General features: G+C 52.5%; 2 protein-coding genes across 3 annotated transcripts in view; one reads left to right on the plus strand and one right to left on the minus strand.

Annotated features, from left to right (window-relative positions):
• Positions 1 to 19,774, plus strand: Vill (villin like). Its single transcript, XM_036193198.1, has 20 exons — positions 1 to 30; positions 4,148 to 4,214; positions 4,354 to 4,428; positions 4,709 to 4,914; positions 6,421 to 6,529; positions 7,626 to 7,736; positions 8,034 to 8,233; positions 8,624 to 8,702; positions 8,792 to 8,890; positions 9,398 to 9,533; positions 9,744 to 9,844; positions 11,881 to 12,018; positions 12,121 to 12,279; positions 12,956 to 13,135; positions 13,775 to 13,920; positions 15,110 to 15,251; positions 17,035 to 17,220; positions 17,402 to 17,473; positions 17,645 to 17,902; positions 18,080 to 19,774. Exons 2-20 carry the CDS (start codon positions 4,149 to 4,151, stop codon positions 18,191 to 18,193), a joined length of 2,577 nt encoding a protein of 858 aa, XP_036049091.1. The 5' UTR covers positions 1 to 30; position 4,148; the 3' UTR covers positions 18,194 to 19,774.
• The window catches only part of Plcd1 (phospholipase C delta 1), a 23,677-nt gene continuing 22,040 nt past the window's right edge, over positions 18,436 to 20,072 (minus strand). For both annotated transcript variants that reach the window (XM_036193200.1, XM_036193199.1), the window contains 4 exons: positions 19,391 to 19,569; positions 19,170 to 19,302; positions 18,941 to 19,090; positions 18,436 to 18,821 (listed from right to left, as the gene is read on the minus strand). In XM_036193200.1, the coding sequence (XP_036049093.1) occupies positions 18,736 to 18,821; positions 18,941 to 19,090; positions 19,170 to 19,302; positions 19,391 to 19,569 (548 nt within the window). In that variant the 3' untranslated portion in view covers positions 18,436 to 18,735. The remainder of the gene's footprint in view (positions 18,822 to 18,940; positions 19,091 to 19,169; positions 19,303 to 19,390; positions 19,570 to 20,072) is intronic.

The raw sequence follows: 20,072 nt of genomic DNA on the forward strand, positions 1-20,072 counted from the left end.
CAGTGCAGGAGAGGAAGGAACCCTGGGAAGGTAAGAGGACCTCCAGGGATGAGAAGGGCATGGGACGGCATCCCCTCTGGGGAGGTGCTGGAAAGTTAAAGGGAACTTCCAGGGGTGGGGGCTCGTGGGCCACAGGTGACCCTCTGGGCAAAGATGGAACCTCTAGGAAGGCGTCTGGAGGAAACAGGGTGTTAGAGGAGAGAAGGGAGGGACCCCTGCTTTGAAGGTTTCTCTCCTCACCTGCCTAGCAAGAGGGACAGGGTTCCAGCTCCAATCTGACACTCCAGGCTGTGGGTATGGGTATCGGGGCTCCTTCCCAGCCACCCTTGGGATGATGCTGCCCCTCCCACTGGGACCAGCCTAGGCACAACGTCCAGCTGCCAATCCGCCCTTCTGTCTTCTGTGGCCCTGAGATGGGTCAGTGGTCTTCCCACCCCACTCGCTGTGGCCTTATAGTTACACGACCTATATACCTAGCTCTCATCTGTCTGTGCCTCAGGTCTGCCTGTCTGAGTCCCTGGTCACTCTCCTGTCACTGGTTTTGCATATAAACTCAGTGAGTGTCTTTGCTGAAGAGTCCCGTCACAGTGTATCATCACATTTTCTGTTGCTGGAGATGACCACTGTGCCTGTCTGTCCTGTGTGTCATCGTCACACAATGACTACACCTGGAGGCTTTGTTAGCATGCCTGGTGACTCCCTTTTGCATTTGTCTTGGCCAAGCCTTGGTCAGTCAACAACTATCTACGGATTTGTCTTGCTCCATATTGGGAGACCCAGACCTGCGCAAGATTTCCCCGGGGCTGTAGGAGAGGCTGGTATACTAGTTCCCATTACTGCCCCAGCCCACAGCCTCCACTAGTGTGACTCAGCATAGACAGCCCCCTGCCCCACCCCCTTTCCAGGCCACCTTGTCTTGAGCCCAGCCCTCGGGAGCCCTAGACCAAGAAGTAAAGAATGTGAACAGAATACAGAACCTCCGGTTCTGTAACTGTCTTACCTCACCTTGTCCCCTCTCGGCTGTCACACAGGGCAGCAGATCCTAGAGAGTTCTTGCTGTTGGTGGGGCAGGACTGGGATGCCCAATCAAGAGCAAAGAAGTCTCTGGTGCACCAGGGCCACCCATGTGAGACTCAGAACCCACTGACTGTGTCTGCCTACTGAGCAGGAGTTAGGTTAGATGTGGAAAGGTACATTGAGGACTAACAAAAACTTGACTTTCATGCCTGTAGAGCCCATGACTGTTTGCAGTTTCCAAAGCAGGGAACACTTCAAGTAGCTGAGTATGAGAGGATGGGGCTGGTAGCGCCCTTCTCCACGGCCTCTGTCATGTTTCTCCTCTACACACTCAGACTTACAGAGCATGGACTCCAGCAAGCTCAGGGACTGTTTGCAGAGTCCGTATGTATATTCAGCTGCTTTCAAGGCTGCATCGGGAAAGCACACGCTTCATGGCCCAACCTTCTGCGGTCACCTGAGCCTGTTTCTTGCTGCAGAATCTGTCACAGTCCTGTATAGAGTCTCCATCCTGAGTTGACAGATCTTCTGTCTTGTTTGTCGAGCCTGTAAAGCCGGTACCTCTTCACAGTCTAGATGTCTCTCCACAGTTTCCATCGCTCCCCATGTGAGGTTTGCTTTTATTCCAGATGTGGGCATGCACAGCCTGTCCTGGCTACAGAGCAGCCCAGTGCCTCTGTCTAGGTGTCTGTCTGCAAAGATTTGTCTGCTTATGGTGCCTGTCCCTGTCTAGGGGCAATTGTTTCCTCCACTGTAATGTTATCAGAACTTTGAGGATCAGAGCTTATTCCGTGATGGTCCTGCAAGCGAGGCTCAGCCGCCCACACTCGCCAGGCTAACCGAACGGACACTGATGAAAAGCGGAGAGAGGAGATATAACCAATGTGGCCACACTGAGAGGAGGAACAAATAGAGGTCCAGTGACCACCGCCCAAGTCCTGCTATGAGGTTCGAGGTTAAATGGAGCACAGGAGGTCTGCATGACCAAAGTGCAGTCCTGTCCATCACTGACCCACCTTTGTCACTGTTCTGTGTGCTCCGATCTGTCCTGCAAGGTGTTCTGACAAGTTGTCAGAACTGTGTGAAGTCTCTCTTTGGAAGACAAGCCCTTCCTCAAGCTGACCCAGGGCATCAGCCTTTCCTCCCTCCAGAATGAAATTATGAGGACATGCCAATTGGGAGGGGTGTCCACCAAGAGGGTGGAACACAAGTGCCATTCTCGAATACCTTCACACTTGCAGGATGGTTATCTTGTCTCTGTCTATGACCTGATGGCAGAGCTTCCTCCCACTTTAGAACCATGCTCTGTCCACATCTGTTCTGCAGAGCCTGATGCTCACATGTGACCCCATGATCTTTTTAGGGGGCTTTCCCTACTTGTACAGCCTGTCTGAACTGACCTGGGTAGAAATTCATTCACTTTGTTCCAATGGAGAATTTCTCACTGGACAGGGGTGATGTTTGTCTGGCAACACCCACGTGCTTCTGCAGACATCATCCCTGTGTGTAGAGCCTCTGCGTCTGTACACTCTTGTTTGCAAGTAGACCTGTGGACAGAGTTCATCCCTACTGACAGAGCCTGGGCCATTTCCAAACTAACCTGTATAGCCTGCCCCTATTTGCAGACCTGGGGCTCCCCACAGACCCACTTCATAATCCTGCCGTGTCCAGGTGAATGCACTTGCACTCAGCACTAGTTTCCCTGGGGCTCAACCCGCACACCCTGCCTCTCAGGAGAAGTCAATGCCATTGACAGAACCGCTCTGTAGATCCTTGTAGGCTTATGTAGATCCTCTGCAGGCTCCCCAAGCTGACCACAGGATGGGGTGGGTCATTTTACAGATCCAAAATCTCTTTGCAAAGCCCGCCATGGTTTTCTGTACCTGTCCTGCATATGAAGCTCTGGCATGTCTACAGAGCTTTTCCAGGGCTCTGACTAGAGCTCCTTGCTATAGCTATGGGTGACTGCTGTCTGCAGAGCCTTGTGCATTGATGTGCTTGTCCATAGCCTCAGACTCCACCCCTTCTACAGAGTCCTTTCTTATCCACATTAGCATGGCCTTCCCCAGGCTGCATGGCCTTCCCCAGGCTGCATGGTCTTCCCCAGGCTGCATGGCCTTCCCCAGGCTGCAGAGCTCCTGTGTGCCTGTAGAGCCTGTACCTGTTTATAGAGCCTTCTCAGCTTCCAGTCTCTGCCTATTTGCCAAACCTGTCTGACCTTCCCTGGGTAGCGCCTGGGTCTCTCCCAGCTATCCTTGTATACATGGAGGGCCCCTGCATGAAGAACTCATTTCTCTCTGGAAACCTTGAGTCGTTCAATACTTCATCAGCCTGCGGAGGCATGCCTGTGTGTAAAGCCGCTATCTGTCCAGCCTGTTGCACTGTGCAGACCCTGTGTCTATCTATACACTCGTTTCTAACTTTGTCAGACCTTTGTGTAGTTACTGCCCTTTCCTTGATGTCAGAACCTGTCCTTCCATACAACACTGAGCCCCATTTCAAGAATGCACCCATTTGCAGGGTCCTCCCCTGCAGACTGGAGGGGTCCTTTGAAAGATCCTCCTTTACCACTGCCTGCAGCGACTGTCCCTGAGTCTGCAGCCCCTGGGTCTGTCTAAAAGCTGCCAGCATGCTTCTTTCTCCTTCTGATTTTTCAGACAAGGGCTCCTATCTCTCCACCTGGCCTCACATTCACTATATATCTGAGGATGATCCTGAACTTCTGATCCTCCTGCCTCTACCTCCTGGGTGCTGGGATTAAAGCCATGCACCATCATGCCATGTTCTGTGTGGTGCTGGGGGTCAGATCCAGGGCTTTATGCATGCTAGGCAAGCATTCTGCCAACTGAACTACACCTCCAGCCCTTTGTGGTCAGTTTCTAACTCTCTACAGATGTTGCTGCTGCGGAAGGGCACTCTTGGCCTGATGTAAAGCATTCCCACAGACAAACCAGGTCCCTGTGAGTCTGTCCTGGTTTGCTGAATTGCATGTTTAATGAAAGTTACATTCTATAATGAAGGTGTTTGGGAGAGTGTTAGGTGGCAGGAGAACTCTTGCTTGGAGCCTGTGAGAAAGTAGCCAGAGGTTGGCCTCCAACATTTGCATTTCCATCATTCTTGACTAACCTAGGATGGACACCAACCAAGACGTCCCAGCCATCGACAGTCACAGAGCACTCCAAATATGGATTACTGAGGTGAGGGGCAAGACCAGAGAGCACAGCCTGTGAGATGGAATAGTCTCCCATCTCTTGTTGAGAGCTCCCTCCTCTACCCTGTCTCTGGAAGTCATAAGCAGAGGTCCCTAACTTGTTACTTGGCAACCTCTTCTCCCAGAACCTAAAGATGCTGCCGCTGCCTGAAAGGGCTCATGGGAATTTCTTCGAGGAATGCTGCTATGTCATCCTCCACGTAAGTCACTTGGGGAGTCTGTCTGAGGGGCGACATAGCCCAGAGCTGAAGAAACTCAGGCCAGGAAATGAACTCTGTCTTGAGATCAAGAGCCCCCACACCACATGCCACCCACAAGGAGCTGCTGCCCTGAGGCCTGTTTGTCCCAGTTCCCCTCATAGCCTCCGTCCACACACCTGCCCACTGGTTTCTTGATCACTGGCTCCACCACACTCTCCAACCAGGCCCTGGAGCCTGGTCTCATCCATCCCCTCCACATATAACAATGCCTGGACCCTAGGTCCCTCAGAGCCCAAAGGCCACCCACAGAGGGTCCGGGGACCTGCACTATTGGATCGGCAAGGAGGCCAGCGCAGAGAGTCAGAGGGCTGCAGTCACCTTCCTGCAGCGCCTACAGGAGGCTCTAGGAGACCAGACGGCGCTGCACCGAGAGTCACAGGGCCATGAGTCCGACCGCTTCCACAGCTATTTCCTCCCCGGTGTCATGTGAGTGCTGAGAGAGCTGGGCACAGAGAGAGGGGACACAGTGTGTTCAATACTCTGGTGAGGGTACCACCAGCCACCTGAGATAATGGCTTTTCTTTGGCTGAATTGAGTGTGTGTGTGTGTGTGTGTGTGTGTGTGTGTGTGTGTGTGTGTGTGTACACGTATGCATGTGTAGGTACTTTGTTAAAATATGTAAGCTCACATACATTCCACCCATCTCAAGCATACAATCCAGTGGTTTAAGAGGTATGTGACCATTACCACAATCAGTTTTAAAACATTTCCATCACCCTGAAAAGCCTTTGGGCAGCCTCTTTCCAGGTCCTTCCCTCCATCCTTTCTCCTGCCAAAGGCAGTGACTAGCCTACTTTCTGTCCACACATTTGCCCATTCTGGACTTGTTCTGTAAGTGAAACCACACAGAAAGTGAGCTTTCCATGGCTGACTTGTTTTCATTCTGTCTTAATCTTTTCCTCTCCCTCCTCCTCTCCCTCCTCCTCTGCCTCCTCTTCCTCCTTTCGCTCCTCCTTCCTCTCCTCCTCCTCTCCCACCTATGCTAAGGATGGAAGCCAGAGCCTTGCCCACATGGCAGGTGAGCCTCATCCCTCCTGATCCTGTTTTCAAGACCCACCCATACTGTGGCATGCTCACTGCCTGACTTCATCTCACTGTGAAATAATAGTCCGCTGTGTGAGCCTACCCTGTGTTATCAGTTCAGCATCCAGTGGACACGTGTGCCACTTCTACTTTGGGGCTGTTCTGAATAGTACTACTGTGAATGCTTGTGGCCACCTTGTCGTGGGTCTCGTCTGTACGTAGGAGTGGTCACCAGTGGTCCAGAGCTCGCTTGGTTCTACTGGGAGAAATGTCTCCTTTACTTTTGCTTCAAGGTGTTTTGTTTGGGTTTTTGGCTTTTTTGTTTTTGGTTTTTGGTTTTGGTTTTTCAAGACAGGGTTTTTCTGTGTAACAGCTCTGGCTGTCCTGGAACTCACTTTGTAGACCAGGCTGGCCTTGAACTCACAGAAATCTGCCTGCCTCTGCCTCCCAAGTGCTGAGACTAAAGGTGTGCACTGCCACCACTGGCATTCAAGTATTTAGATTGAAAATAGTTAACCTAATTGCCAATACTAAATCATTTTTGTTTCAAATCACTGGGTCAAATATGTGCATATGAAATAAAACATGCCATTCCATATATGTCCTGTAGATGGGCATGCATACCTGAATATTCATATCCACCACACAGATATGCCCTTCCATCTACTCATATCTAGACTCACCTGGGTAAAAAGCCCATATGAAATCCCCTAACATACCTCAGTTCACACAGTTCTACATGCTAATAAGCAATGCACACTTGTGCCTCATGTACCTATGTACTCAAATACATGTCTTACACAGACACATATCATCCCCACACATAATTACACACGTGCACTTGCTCACTCCCACACTCGCTCTTGCATGAAGTATGTTTTCAATCATGGGTCCCTGTCCCTTTCTCAGCTACAGGAAGGGAGGCCAAGCCTCTGCTCTCAAGCATGTGGAGACCAACATGTACAAGGTCCAGCGACTGCTACACATCAGGGGAAGGAAGCATGTGTCTGCCACTGAGGTGAGGGCACCGGGGACATGGTCTGACTCCAGACTCACACAGCTGAGTATCCTGAAGCATAAGGAAGGGCAGGAGTTGGTGGAGGATGTGGGGAGTGTGTGGAACAATGAGCTACAGTTCCCCAGACGGCCCACCTCACTCAGCAGACACAGGCAGCCTTGGGTTCCTGGCTCCACCTCTGCTCTGCTGCTGGTCTGTCTTTCCTCATGTCTCATGGGTACTTTAAGAACCTGGGCCGAGGAGGCAGATGCAGTGGTGCACTGGGCCCTTGAAGGCCACATGGTGGGAGTGTCTATAGCCTCACACTTCTCTCACACCATTCATACACACACACACACACACACACACACACACACACACACACACACACGCACACAGTCTACTCCATCATCCTTGGATGGCATCTTTACTCTGGTCCATGCAGTGCCCTTTCATAAACTAACACAAAGCGCCCTTTACTTTCACACACCAGGAAATTAACAGAGGAGCAAGACATTCTGCTTGTGGCCAGAGTTTGATGCAATGAACGTTCATCGACAGTATGGATGGTGGCCCTTTAGCTGTATATCTACAGTCAACCAAGCTTACAGCAGCCCTGTAACACACATAGTCCTTCCCAGAATGCACTGTAACCCCACAGAATCCTGGTTGTGTGGGGATGGACATTGTGTAGACCTTGGTTTTTCCTTTTATGCCACTGTGGTTATTTACTGTCCTCCAAATGTGTCTGATTAAATAACTAGCCTATGCTCCATTGCATACTGTCACCACACAGGCACATATACACTGTCACCATGAGCATACACACTTGTTCATATAGGGTGTCCCATATATGCACGAATGCCTGTCCATACAGAGATAAGCAATTACCTAGGCCCTACTTCTGTAACCACATAGAGGGTCACATGTGGCCATGAAGACATGTGCCTGCATGCTGTAACAGACACTGTCACACACACAGCTGCACATAGTCTCATTCATACAAGCGACACAACCTGCCTAGCCCACTCCCCTTTCCTTCCCCTTCCCTTCCCTCCTCCCCTTGCCTGGTGATCTGACACCTTTTTCTTCCACATCTCTCTCCTGGCTCCGGAAGGTGGCCTTGTCCTGGAACAGCTTTAATAAGGGGGGCATCTTCCTGTTGGACCTGGGCAAGGTGTTGATCCAATGGAATGGACCTAATACTGGCATTTCTGAGAAATCACGGGTCAGTGTCTACCCTAAGAGCCGGGTGTATGGGGCTTGGGGAGAGGTAGCCCTCCAAGTATCCATCATCTGGCCACCCACAGAGGTAGCTGGGCTCTCTGTCTCAATCCAACAGGCAAAGTTCAGACGTTCCACTGATGGTAGATCTGGAAACACTAGAAGGACAGGACACCAGCTTTCCAGTCCCTCTCCCCATGCCTATGGGTACCAAGCAGCTATAAGAAAGGCCTGGGCTGGGCTGTGTGTGGAGTGAGGGGCCACTCCTAAGAAGACTTGACTGCTGGGTCCTCTCCTGCAGGCACTGACCCTGACTTGCAGCCTGAGGGATAGGGAGCGTGGTGGCCGTGCCCAGATTGGCGTGGTGGATGATGAGAAGAAAGCCGCAGACCTCATGCACATCATGGAGGCTGTGCTGGGCTGCAGATCAGGCAGCCTGAGTGCTTCTGCACCCATCAACAGTGTTAGCCAGCAGCAGAAGGCCCACATCCGCCTCTACCAGTGAGCAGAACTGGGGTGGGCATGGGAGAGTGAAGGGTCACAACTGTGTGTCTGTTACTGGAACCACACAGCATCTCTACAGAAACCTCGAGTGAAAACACAAAGGTCTCTGGGTAGGACATGTGGGGTGTTGGGATTGGCCATGCCTGTATATCTCATGATATGCACTCTTGCATCGTCTGTGGCAGCATAATGAGAAGCCCATTGTACAGATGGGACATCGAGGCCCTGTGAGGGTCAAGGAGCCACCTAAGCCCCAAGCAAGGTCACAATAATTGAGATCACAGCTCATGACTTCAGTCTCTGGGAAACCAGAGAAGTTCAAGGGTGCTGGGATGGCATCAGGCCAGGAAGAGGCCAGCTGTCCACATCTGGATGTTTGTCCCCCAGTGTCTGCGAGAAGGGAACAGACCTGGTGGTCCAGGAATTGGCCACCCGACCACTGACCCAGGACCTCCTGCAAGAGGAAGTAAGGAAAGCCTGGACCCAGTACCCACACATCCCCCAGCCATCCCCCCTCACAACCCCAGTCCCTGCTAACCAAACACTTCTTCCTAGGGCTGCTATCTCCTGGACCAGGGTGGCTTCAAGATCTACATGTGGCAGGGACGAAAGTCCAGCCCCCAGGACAAGAAGGCTGCATTCAACAGGGCTGTGGTAAGGTCTTGGGGCCCCTACAGGGAGGCAAGACAGATCTGGTAAGGATGTCCTCCTGGGGTCTAAGGGAAGAAATAGCTCTCCCCTAGAACATCTTTATCCTGGGGTCAGAAAGTGTGTCTACCCTGGAAACTTTGCATGGGAGAGAAGATGCGTGACACCCCAGAGGTCATGTGTGCAGGACTTAGCCTTGTCTTGAGGCCTGAGAGCCTTCTGCATTGTGTGTGGGAGGCAGAGGTTTATGGGACTGTAGGGTATGCCATGGCCAGGCTTGGATTAAAGGGACCATGCCTCCCCTGAGAGATCTCAGAGAATCAGTAGTGAGAGAGCCAGCTTGTTAAATGGGTCTCAAGTTTGGTTAATTAACACAGCTCAGAGCTTGGCTGTCCTGGTAGCCACAGTGGCGGCGGCGGGGGGGGGGGGGGGGGGGGGGTGGTGGTGTTCCTTGGGCTGAACACAGCCTAGAGCCCTTGAGCCACAGGCCTGCTTAACAGAGCCATGTCTCAGGCTTTCATCCAGGCCAAAGGCTACCCAAACTACACCAATGTGGAGGTGGTGAATGAAGGTGCAGAGTCCACAGCCTTCCAGCAGCTGTTCCAGATGTGGTCAGAGGAGCAAGATGGGAAAAAACACAAAGGGAAGAGTGAGTGAAGGAGGGGTGCAGGGGTGGAGCCTGGGGGTGGACAGACCTGGAAGGAACCAGAGGCTGCTGGGGAGGGGGCTAGACAGGCAGGTGGTGTGGCCCCCGAGGATGAGAAGGAAGAGGGTGTGCCCCAGACCCTATGAGATGCGGGAGCAGTGAGTGGGCCCAGAGGCGCTGAAGAACGTCGTTGACTCTCAGCTCCACATGCAGATAAACTGATGCAGGCAAAGCCGGACATAGGCAAGCTGCACACCCAGCCTGAGCTAGCGGCCCAGCTCAGAATGGTGGATGACGGCTCTGGGAAGGTGGAGGTGAGGGCACCGGCTTGGGGTTGGTAGTGTGCATACAAGGAGAGAGAACAGTTGACTGGAAGTGAAGTGGGGGTGGAGGTCATGCCTGGAAACCCAGCACTCTGGAGGAGAGAATATCAGGAGTTCAAGGCCAGTCCAAACTACAGGAGACACTGTCTCACCAACTAAAATGACCCAGGAACACGTGGTGCCCACCCACCCACCACCAGGGACATATTCAAGGAAGCAGAAACACGAATGCCCACTCTCCAACAACTGGCTCATACAGTCATCTCAAGTCATACAACACCATGGTCACTCCCTCACAGACATGCCACTTGACAATACCTGGACAAGAGACCGTGCCCTGTGGCCAACACAGGTACACGGTCACTCAAATCACAGCTCCAAACACACCTAGCCCTTAACATACTGTCATGAAGCCCTCATCTGGTCTCAGACCAGTGTTCTCATACTGACCTATTGGACATGTTAAGGCAGAACTGTTAGTTCCCGCAAGGCTGTGTTTGAGTTCATAAAATGGAAGCAAGGTTTCTGAGCGTGTGTGTGTGTGTGTGTGTGTGTGTGTGTGTGTGTGTGTGTGTGTGTGTCTAAATTCTGTAGGTAAGCTGAGGTCAGAGAAAATGGAAGTTCTGCGTATGTTTACTCTTATATGGATGACCAGGAGTGATGGGTGAGAAGAGACGGAGGGAAGAGAAGAGCAGGGGAAGACAGAGGGTGGGTGGGAAGACTGGGAAGCAGGCAGTGAGCGGAGACAGGGTAATGGAGGAAACCCAGGACGAGGAGAAAAGAGGGGGTTTGGGGATGAGTAGAGGGGACTGGACGGGGACCAGATGGACAGAGCAAGAGTGGGTGAAAGCTGCGGGAGGATGGGAAGGAAGTCGGGTAGGGGGGTCTGGGATCAGCTCCAAGCACAAAGTCGAGGGGCCTGTGGAAGTGGAGAGAACTCGCTCCCAGGTAGGTGTACCTTTGGGGAGGTTTTGGTCCCTGGCAGCCTTTTCAGAAAAGTGTGGGGTTTTGATGGCCTGGTCTAGAGGGGAAGTCCCCTGGTGAAGCTCTCAGTGGTGTGGATAACGGACACCAGGCGCTGGTTCCAGGCAGGCTGATGTGCAATGAGCTTGGCCCTGTGATCCCCAACTTACAGGTCACATGCCAGGAACCTGCACAGACCTGGACTTCCACCAGTTCTGTCTGGTTCTAAAGCTGAGGTGTGGCTCCCATAGTAACAAGCCATCACTAGGACAAATGTGGGCAAGCACTGTCATCTCAGCCTTTGAGGAGGCAGGCGTTGGTTTTTTGTTTGTTTTATTAGACAGGGTCTCACATATCCCAAGCTGGCCTCAAACTCGATATATAGTCGAGGCTGACCTTGAACTTCTGATTCTCCAGCCTCACCTCCCTAATGCCATGGTTACAAGGGGGAATCCCTGTTTTGAGGGGTTCTAAGACATTGTGCATGCTGGACAAACACTTGACCAGCTGAGTCACACAGCCAGCCCTGATTTTTGTTCGCTTAGGGGTTGTTGTTGTTGTTGTTGTTTTATTTGAGGGTTGTGTTGCTGTTGTTAATGATGGTAAATGATACTTTAAGGAAAAAAGGAATTTTCCCCTCCAGAGTGCCGACGCTTCTCTTCCAGCCTCGATTCTGCTATCCTCGACTGAACAGCTGAACAGCGCAGCTCTGTGCATGGGGGAGGGATGCTGTCTGCCCCTAACCAGGGCTGTAGCCAGTGGGGTCTAGACTGAGGTAGCCATGGGCCAGGAGCTGGATCCCTCTTGCAGCCTCTAGACTTTCACTTACTTTCCCAGGTGCAGAATGCAAACTAAATCTAAGCTGAGAGGGCCAGCAAAGGCATGGTTACTACGGCCTGTCGGGGAAAGGCCACTCCCAGGCCCAGGGTGAACTATAGAAGGCACAGAGCTGGACAAGCTGCCTGCTGGCCCAGATGAGCCAACGAGAGCTTTCTGGCTGGGTGCAGGTGGGCAGGCTGCTACCAGTAAGGGTCATCTGTGCCCATGGGTCCCTTGCTCCTCAGGTGTGGTGCATCCAGGACTTACAAAGGCAGCCTGTGGACCCCAAGCACCATGGCCAGTTGTGCTCAGGAAACTGCTACCTTGCTCTCTACACATACCAGACACTTGGCCGTGTCCGGTACATCTTGTACCTATGGCAGGTATGTCTACATGCTGGGGTGTCATGCTGTCCAGCCCAAGGCCTGGAATCTAAGAACGGAATAGGAAACCCCAGGCCATTATTGTCTCCCTCCCTGCTGCAGAGCCACCAGACCACCATAGAAGACACCCAGGCCCTGAGCCGCAATGCTGAGGAGTTGGACCTCATGTACCAGGGAGCACTGGTGCAGGAACATGTGACCATGGGTAGAGAGCCCCCCCACTTCCTAGCCATCTTCCAGGGGCAGCTGGTGGTCTTCCAGGTAGAGCCCATGTTGGACCTTTCATCCCTTTGACACAGGGGCTGGAGAGATGGCTCCATTGGTAAAGTGTTAGCCTTGCAAGCTTGAATGTGACTCCAGCACCTACATAAAGATGCTGGATAGGATGCTGCATGCTTATGATCCTACCCTGGGAAGTGGACATAGGAGGATTCCTGGGGCTTGATGGCCAGCCAGTGTAGCCTACTTGGTGAACTCTAGACCAATGAGAGACTTTATGTAAAAGAAGGTGGACAGCATTCCTGAGAATGACATCTGACATCCTGGGGCCTTCATGAGTACACATGCGTATGCACACACTAATAGTAATAACAATCATCATCATCATCATCACCTATCTAACATAGCCACTCCAGAGACGAAGGGTTCATTTTGGGTCCATTTCAGAGGTCTCATAATCCCTGGCTCTGTTGATTCTGTGCCTAGATGAGATGCATACCATGGTGGTAGGAGCCTGCTCTGGGCCCTCTGAGATGTGTGACGAGTCTAATTTGAAAAGGTCTGTTTTACTGTCCTATGCAGACAGGACTGCCACAGTCCACACTCAAAGGGCCAGAGGACAGTGGTAGCCTTAGTCCTGAAGCAGTTTGCTCACCACTAGGACAGGGAGGTGGTCCCCAGGAGCCCTTGCCTCAGCTGAGGCCCCACCTTCTTCTAGGGGTGTGCAGGCAACAGAGGAAAGAGACCGCCGACATCCAGCCCGAGGCTGTTCCACGTGCAAGGGACTGACAGCCACAACACCAGAACCATGGAGGTGCAAGCCCGTGCCTCCTCCCTCATCTCCAGCGACATCTTCTTCCTGGTCACAAATGATGCCTGCTACCTCTGGTTTGGGAAGGTACCAGTGAGTCTCCACTTGGAAAGGTGGTGAGGTCAGAGATGGGTCCCCTCCACCTGAATGCAGACTTGAAACCCAACCAGCTATAGGCCAGTGAGGTGGTTCTGGGGGTGGTGTGAAGTGGCCCAGGGACCCTGATAGAGCTAGGGAAGTTACATAGTCACAAGTGGGCTGGGGTTCCTTAGGTCAGAGGCAAGCCTGGCTCTGGCTGCCTCCCTTCCTGCTTGGGGGCTTTTCCCAAGTCTCTCTGGGAAAGGGAGAGGCCTAGTTATAGCTGAAAGTTTTTCTGTGTCCTGCCTGGTCCGCAGCCGCTCAGACCCAAGTAAACACACAGATGCTTATATTAATTAAAACTTCTCAAAGCATTATCCCACAGCACCTAAATCTGGGTCTGCTTGTGGGTTTTGTTGTTTCCTTATCTTTAGCATAAACCGCAAATGACCCCCAAGCCTTGGTGTCTCTCATCCACGCTCTAGACCTAGGGGGTCACAGCTGAGGAAGCTTGCTCACAGGGGCCTCACCCACAGCTTAGGCCTCCCTTGGCTCAGGTCCAGCTCCCCATGTGCCCCAGTGGATGGACATGGGACTGGAGGTGAAGGCCTGCCTGCTGCAGGGTTTGACCCAGCCTCTGCTTGCCAGGGCTGTAGTGGAGACCAGCGTGAGATGGCACGGATGGTGGTCGCCGTCTTCCCAGGAAATAACATGGAAACGGTGCTGGAGGGTCAGGAGCCTCCCCACTTCTGGGAAGCCCTCGGAGGGCGGGCTCCCTATCCCAGCCACAAGAGGTAACAGGATTGCAGAATATGTTTATCTTGAGGGGGAGCTGAAGCCCAGAGGTGGATGACTAGTAAAAGGTCACAGAGAGAGCTGGAAAGATAAGCCTGGAACTGAGGAACTCTGGGTTCCCTCCATCTGCAGTCTCTAGCCCTTGGTAACTTGGATGGGGACATGCCAGGGCAGACAGGGAGAAACGGCACCCTCTGCTGGCAGAGTCCACTTCCTGCATTGCCTCCAAGAGCAATCCCCAAACCGCAGGGTAAGTGGACAAGGGATGAATAGGAGATCAGGGCGGAGTAAGGACTCAAGTATAGAAGGAGCTGTGTCCTTGGGCACTGCCATCCACTGGGCTCCCATGGAGCAGACTTTCTTTTGGGCCACCGACTAGCTCCCAAATCATGACATGGAGACTTATTATTATGAATGCTCGGCCTTAGCTTTGCTCTTATTTTAATGTTTCTCTTTGTCTACATTTTACCTTGGGGCTTTTCCCCTTTCTTTCCTTCTGTCTGTCCTACTTTCTGGATTCTCATGTCTGGCTGCCTGGCTTCTGGTCCCAGGCATGTCCCTCTCTTCCTTCCTCTCTCTCTTTTCTCCCTTGAGCCTAGATTTCTCTCTGCCCACCAACCCTGTCCAGTCTTCCCCTGTCTAGCTGTTGGCCCTTCAGCATTTCATTAGACCAATCAGGTGCCCTAGGCAGGCAAGGTGAAGCAAATGCAACACATCTTTATATAATTAAACAAATACAGCAGAAACAAAAGTAACACAACTTTGTAGAGTTAAGTATTCCACAACACCCCGGACGTGCTCCCCTCCTTCCACCCTGTAACTGAAGCTAGTTCCTGACTTAACCGAGTGCAGGTGACTCCCATTCTAGGGAGGGCAGGGCCTCAGCTCAGCTTCTCCCCATTAGGTCTGGGGTCCCCTTCTCCAGTGCCTACTTTGATAAATCCAGAGCAGCTGACAGGTTTTCAGTCACCTGCTCTATTTGTCCCTTGAAAGAAAAGGACCCTGGCCCAAAGCAGGCACCCTACACGAAGTCAAGGGGTGGGTAGAGTCCAGAGGAAGGCCCAGGCTCCTGTCCAAAGAAGCTGTTTTCCCTGAGCTGGGGGTGGGGGCATCCTTGGGGGGTGGGGGCACCCATGCCAAGGGCCAGTGTGGCCCAGTTGCACCCCTCACAGCCCCTCCTCTGGCCAGGCTTCCCGAGGTCTCCTGCATCCAGCCCCGACTGTTTGAGTGTTCCAGCCCCTCAGGCTGCCTGGTTCTCACGGAAGTGGTGTTCTTTGGCCAAGAGGACTTGGACAAGTATGATGTCATGTTACTAGACACCTGTCAGGAGGTGAGGCAGTCACTCTGGCTTGGCTGGGCTGGGCATGTACGGTGTGTCTGCATTGGTGTAGTTGGGTGTGAAGGTGAGTTCAACCTGTGACTGATTGTTGCCATGGACTGAGTCTGGGAGTGTCAGTAAAACCACAACATACTAGGAACAGGAGTCGGGCCATGTGTGAGTCTGACCTTGCACATTGTATGTGATACTGTGTGTCCTATGATGACACGTATGACTCCACATGACTGAGGGCCTGTGGCTGCCAGTATAGCAATAGCAGTAGATAGAAGGACTGACGGGGTGTGTGTGTGATGGTTCTTTGGACCTTCACGTTTGACTGGGTAGCTATGGCTGTGGACTAGGCCGACCATGCCAGCGATGGTGTGGTCTAGGACTAAATAGAACTGGCCAGACCAGTTGTAACTGGTGAAGCTGCATGTGTCCATGTGTCTGTGTGAGGGAAAGGAGGAATATATGATTGGTTGTTGGTATGACTGAGAAGCGGTATTTGTGAGTCTGTGAAATTCTGTATGGCTATGAGATGGTATATGTAACCAACCAGATATGCATGACTGGTAACCAAATGTGACTGTGTCTCTGTGCAGACACTGTGACGAAGGTGGGTGACAGTGTGTGATTGTGATTGGCTATCTGGCTTTATGGCAATGGACAATGTGTCTTTGTAGCTGTGATCGTGCATGCACACGTGTCCATGTGTGTATCACTGTGTGTGTGAGACTGTGTGTATGCATGTGTGTGTGAGACTATGTGTATGCATATGTCTCTGTGTGAGACTGTGTGTATGCATGTGTGTGTCTCTGTGTGTGAGACTATGTGTATGCATGTGTCTCTGTGTGTGAGACTGTGTGTATGCATGTGTGTGAGACTGTGTGTATGCATGTGTGTGTCTCTGTGTGAGAGATTGTGTGTCACTGTGTGCATGCGTGTGTCACGAAATGTGTGTGGTACTGTCTGAGTTCTGAGGAGCTTGAGCTCCTACTTCACTCAGAAAACTCAAGGCCAGACTCGGTTCCCTGCTTCCCCACTCCACGATCCCCACCCCATTACCTAGCCAGCCCCTCTGATCCAATCTCCCAACTCCACCTTCTGCTCTTTCCAGCCACGGTGGGGCCTCTTACTATCCCAAGCATGGCGGACACGTCCCACCTTAGGCCCTTGGCATTGCCTGATTCTTTTTCACTTTCTTCTGAGACATACATGTGCCTTGCTCTCCCATGGAGATTCTATGGGGGTAGAGATTTTTGTCAAATCTTTTTATTTTTTTTTGAGGCAGAGTCTCATATAGTCCAGAATGGCTTTGAACTCACCATGTAACCTGAACTTCCTATGATCTATCAGAATCCACCTCCCAAGCGCTGGGATTTCAGGCCTACCCTACCCGCTCCTGTTTATGTGGTACTTGAACTGGTCTTCCTGTCTCTGCCTCACCAGTGCTGTGATTACAGGCAGTGCCACAATACCTGGTTTAGTGACAGCGACCTGGATTCTTTTCATTGTTGTGTTCTTAGTTCCTACCACATGCTAATGCTTCCTAACTATGCATGTATGTATGTATGTATGTATGTATGTATGTATGTATGTATGTATGCATGCATGTCTGTGATGGCAAGTGCCCATGGGTGTGGAGGCATCTCAACTTGTTGGGTAAGAGTGTTCTTGGCCAGGCATATGCATGCAGGGATCTGAGGCCATCTGACAACGTGGAGTAGGGAGGAGGTGGCTGACTCAGGGGGCCCCTCCCCCGTCTAAGCCCAGGCTTCCTCCTGTGTCTCAGATCTTCCTGTGGCTTGGGGAAGCTACAGGTGAGTGGAAGAAGGAGGCAGTGGCCTGGGGCCACGAGTACCTGAGGACTCATCCAGCGGAGAGGAGCCTGGACACACCCATCGTTCTGGTCAAGCAGGGCTATGAGCCTGCCACCTTCACTGGGTGGTTTACCACCTGGGACCCCTACAAGTGGATGGTGAGGCTTCACACCAGTGGGTTTTCATCTGGGAGTGGAGTGGGAGCTGTTCAAGGCCCTCCTGGGCTGAGGACCTCCCATGAGTCGGGGAGGGGGAACTGAACTTGTTTTTTAGGCCCCTGACTGGGTTTCTGGGAGCTCCTTTCTTTGCCAGTCCTGATAACAGGACTCCTGCCCCCAGAACAACCAGTCTTATGAGGAGGTGGTGGAGGGAAGCCTGGGACCAGGGGTCGCCGTTTCTGAGATGACAGCAGTAAGTGTTGGGCAGTTACCCTGGCAAACCCACATAGTGGTCTGGGTTCACATGGTCCAGAGGTGGAGGGGCCACGGGTTCAGATGGTGCCAAGAGGCCTGCGGGTTCAGTGTGGTCTTTAGTGGATGCCTGTCCTCCATCTTCTGGACCATGAGTCTTCTCTCTGGACAGGAAGTACATAACTTCCAGATAACTCAACGGCTGAGTGATAACAAGGCAGGTCCCTCGACTCTACTAGCCTCCAAGGGTTCCCAGGATTGCCCAGAGAAAGATCTGGAGCTGGGCCTCAGCGTTGATGGCAAGGATCCTAGGATAAGCTCCACCAGCAGCTGCTGCAGTTCAGTGGCCAATGGGAGCCTGCCCCGGGAAAGGCTGATGCACCAGGCTGTGGAGGACCTGCCACAGGGTGTGGACCCTGCCCGCAAGGAGGTGGGTACCGATGCTGCTGTTCTCGGCACTGGAGGATCCCAGGGTAGCCTGTCCCCATAGTGGCCACTAAAGTCAGGCAGTGAGCAGACTGTAGAATGGATGACACCTCTGGGTGGCACAGCTTGGGCTCCAGTGACTCCTGTTCCTCCCCACTGCCACTCCGACCCCCACCCCCAGTTCTATCTCTCAGACTCTGACTTCCAAGACATCTTCGGGAAATCCAAGGAGGAGTTCTACAGCATGGCCAAGTGGAAGCAGCAACAAGAGAAAAAGAAGCTGGGCTTCTTCTGAGCTGGGGAGCCCTGCTCGTCACCCCGAGTCTCCTGGAACACCTCCCCAATAAAAGCCAGTGGTGTGTCAGGTGTGGCCCGTGTGCCTTCAAGCTGCCCCGTCTGGTGGAGCCCTCTTCTCGCAGCAGGGCCCTGTGGCACTCTGGGCTATACCCTCCTCCATGAAAAAGATTCCTTCAGACTGCTCACTCCAAATGACCCCATGATGGTGGGAAGGGTGAGGTCTGGAGGGCTTCTCCAGTGTCTATGTAAAAAAGACTATTTATTAGGCTTTACCTGGTGATTTTTATAAAAACTCACAACCTAAAGACAGCTAGAGTTAGGGAGAGGGCTGCAGTGTTGTTCCTAACGGAAGTTTGGACCACTCCGGGGTCTGGACTGCTCTGGGTCCCCTGAGAGGCAGAAGCACAGGTGATGTGTTAGAGCTGAAGGCCGGTCAGGGCCTCAAGCTCTGCATCAGAAGTTGGTGCAACAATGCCAGTCTTGCCCGAGGCGTGGATCCAGCTTGGCCCAGTCAGGGTGGACCTCACCCAGTCTCCAGGTTCAGTCCTGGATGGAGATCTTCACAAAGAGTGTGGCTGATGGATGATGGTCTCCGTTCTTAGACAAGAGGTGGATGTGGCGGTACCCTGGTGGGAAGGACAGCTCTGGTTACCGGGAGAGGATCTCAAGGCATTGGGAGATGTAGGCTGAGAGAAGCCAGGCCCTGCCCACTGTTCCTGGCTGGCCCCTTCCCTCCAACACTCACCCTGCTTGAGGCTGTTCCAGGGGATAGTACTCTGGCCAATAAAATCATTCTTAGAGGAGGCATCATAGTCCTCTACTACGAAGCGAACGAGGGCAAGGTCGGGCACTACTACCTCAAACTCAAACTCTGTGTCCCACCACGGGTTGAAACCTAGAAGGACAAACACCATATTAATAGCAAGGCCACCAGAACCAGCAGCCTGGCCCAACCCAGCCAGTACATACTATACCATTATTAGTAATAACTGAGGTCTGATGGCTGGCCACGTCCCGGGCCACACCGTGGATCTCTACTATCACCTTGGGGTCCACGATTGAATTCTTACTCTTGTTGACTTTTGGTAGCTGCTGTCCAGAGATGATCTAAGGAAATGTGGGGACAGGCATTCAGGATGGCAGTGAGCAGCAGGGATCCCCAACAAGTAGCTGTCCCTTCTGTGTCTGGCCATACCCGGACACGGAGCCTCTTCCGAGCCCACCAGGGCCCCTGAGTCAGGGCACGTGAGCTGAAGGTGGTGTTGGGGTCTCTCAGGAAGGCAGGTTTCAGCACATACCCACAGGCTCCGTTGTCCTGGAAGCGGCCCAGGTAGACATCCATTTCCGGCCCAGGGGTTTGGAAGTTCAGAGCCACTGCAGGTGGATGAGAGCAGTCACAAGCTGTGGGCTGGCCCCAGAGTCCTAGAGCCCAGCCTGCTGGGAGTGCTCTGTAGTCTAGGTTCCTATGTGAGTTGGAAGAAGGATCCAATGATGTTCCAGTGTCTCCTGCCTTCCCATCATCCTAACTGACCCACCACACTGACCACATGTTCTGTTTATTTGTGTGGGTGTAATAGACATGTGCTCCTGTGAGTGTGTGCATGTGTTATTTATACTTATGTATCTGTGGAGGCCAGAGGCCAATGTCTGGCATCTTTCTCATTGCTCTTCACTATTTTTTGAGACAAGGTCTCTACTGACCCCAGAGATCACCAACTCATCTGAGCGGGTTGGCCAGGAGCTCCAGAGCCTGTCTCTGCCTCCTCGGTCGGTACTAAGGTTACAGATGTGGGTCATCACTCCTGTCATTTAACATGGGTGGGAATCCCAATGCAGGACCTCACGCTTGTATGGCAAACATTTTGCTAACTGAGTCG

The sequence above is a fragment of the Onychomys torridus genome, chromosome 7, assembly GCF_903995425.1.
Source record: "Onychomys torridus chromosome 7, mOncTor1.1, whole genome shotgun sequence".
In the NCBI taxonomy this organism is placed as follows: Eukaryota; Metazoa; Chordata; class Mammalia; order Rodentia; family Cricetidae; genus Onychomys; species Onychomys torridus.

Bases quoted from the DNA above. Each gene is read 5' to 3' on its own strand.
- Vill (XM_036193198.1), top strand. From the start codon at position 4,149: ATGGACACCAACCAAGACGTCCCAGCCATCGACAGTCACAGAGCACTC. The intron at 4,215-4,353 runs GTGAGGGGCAAG...CTCTTCTCCCAG, and splicing joins TCCAAATATGGATTACTGAG to AACCTAAAGATGCTGCCGCT. The intron at 4,429-4,708 runs GTAAGTCACTTG...CCTGGACCCTAG, and splicing joins GCTGCTATGTCATCCTCCAC to GTCCCTCAGAGCCCAAAGGC.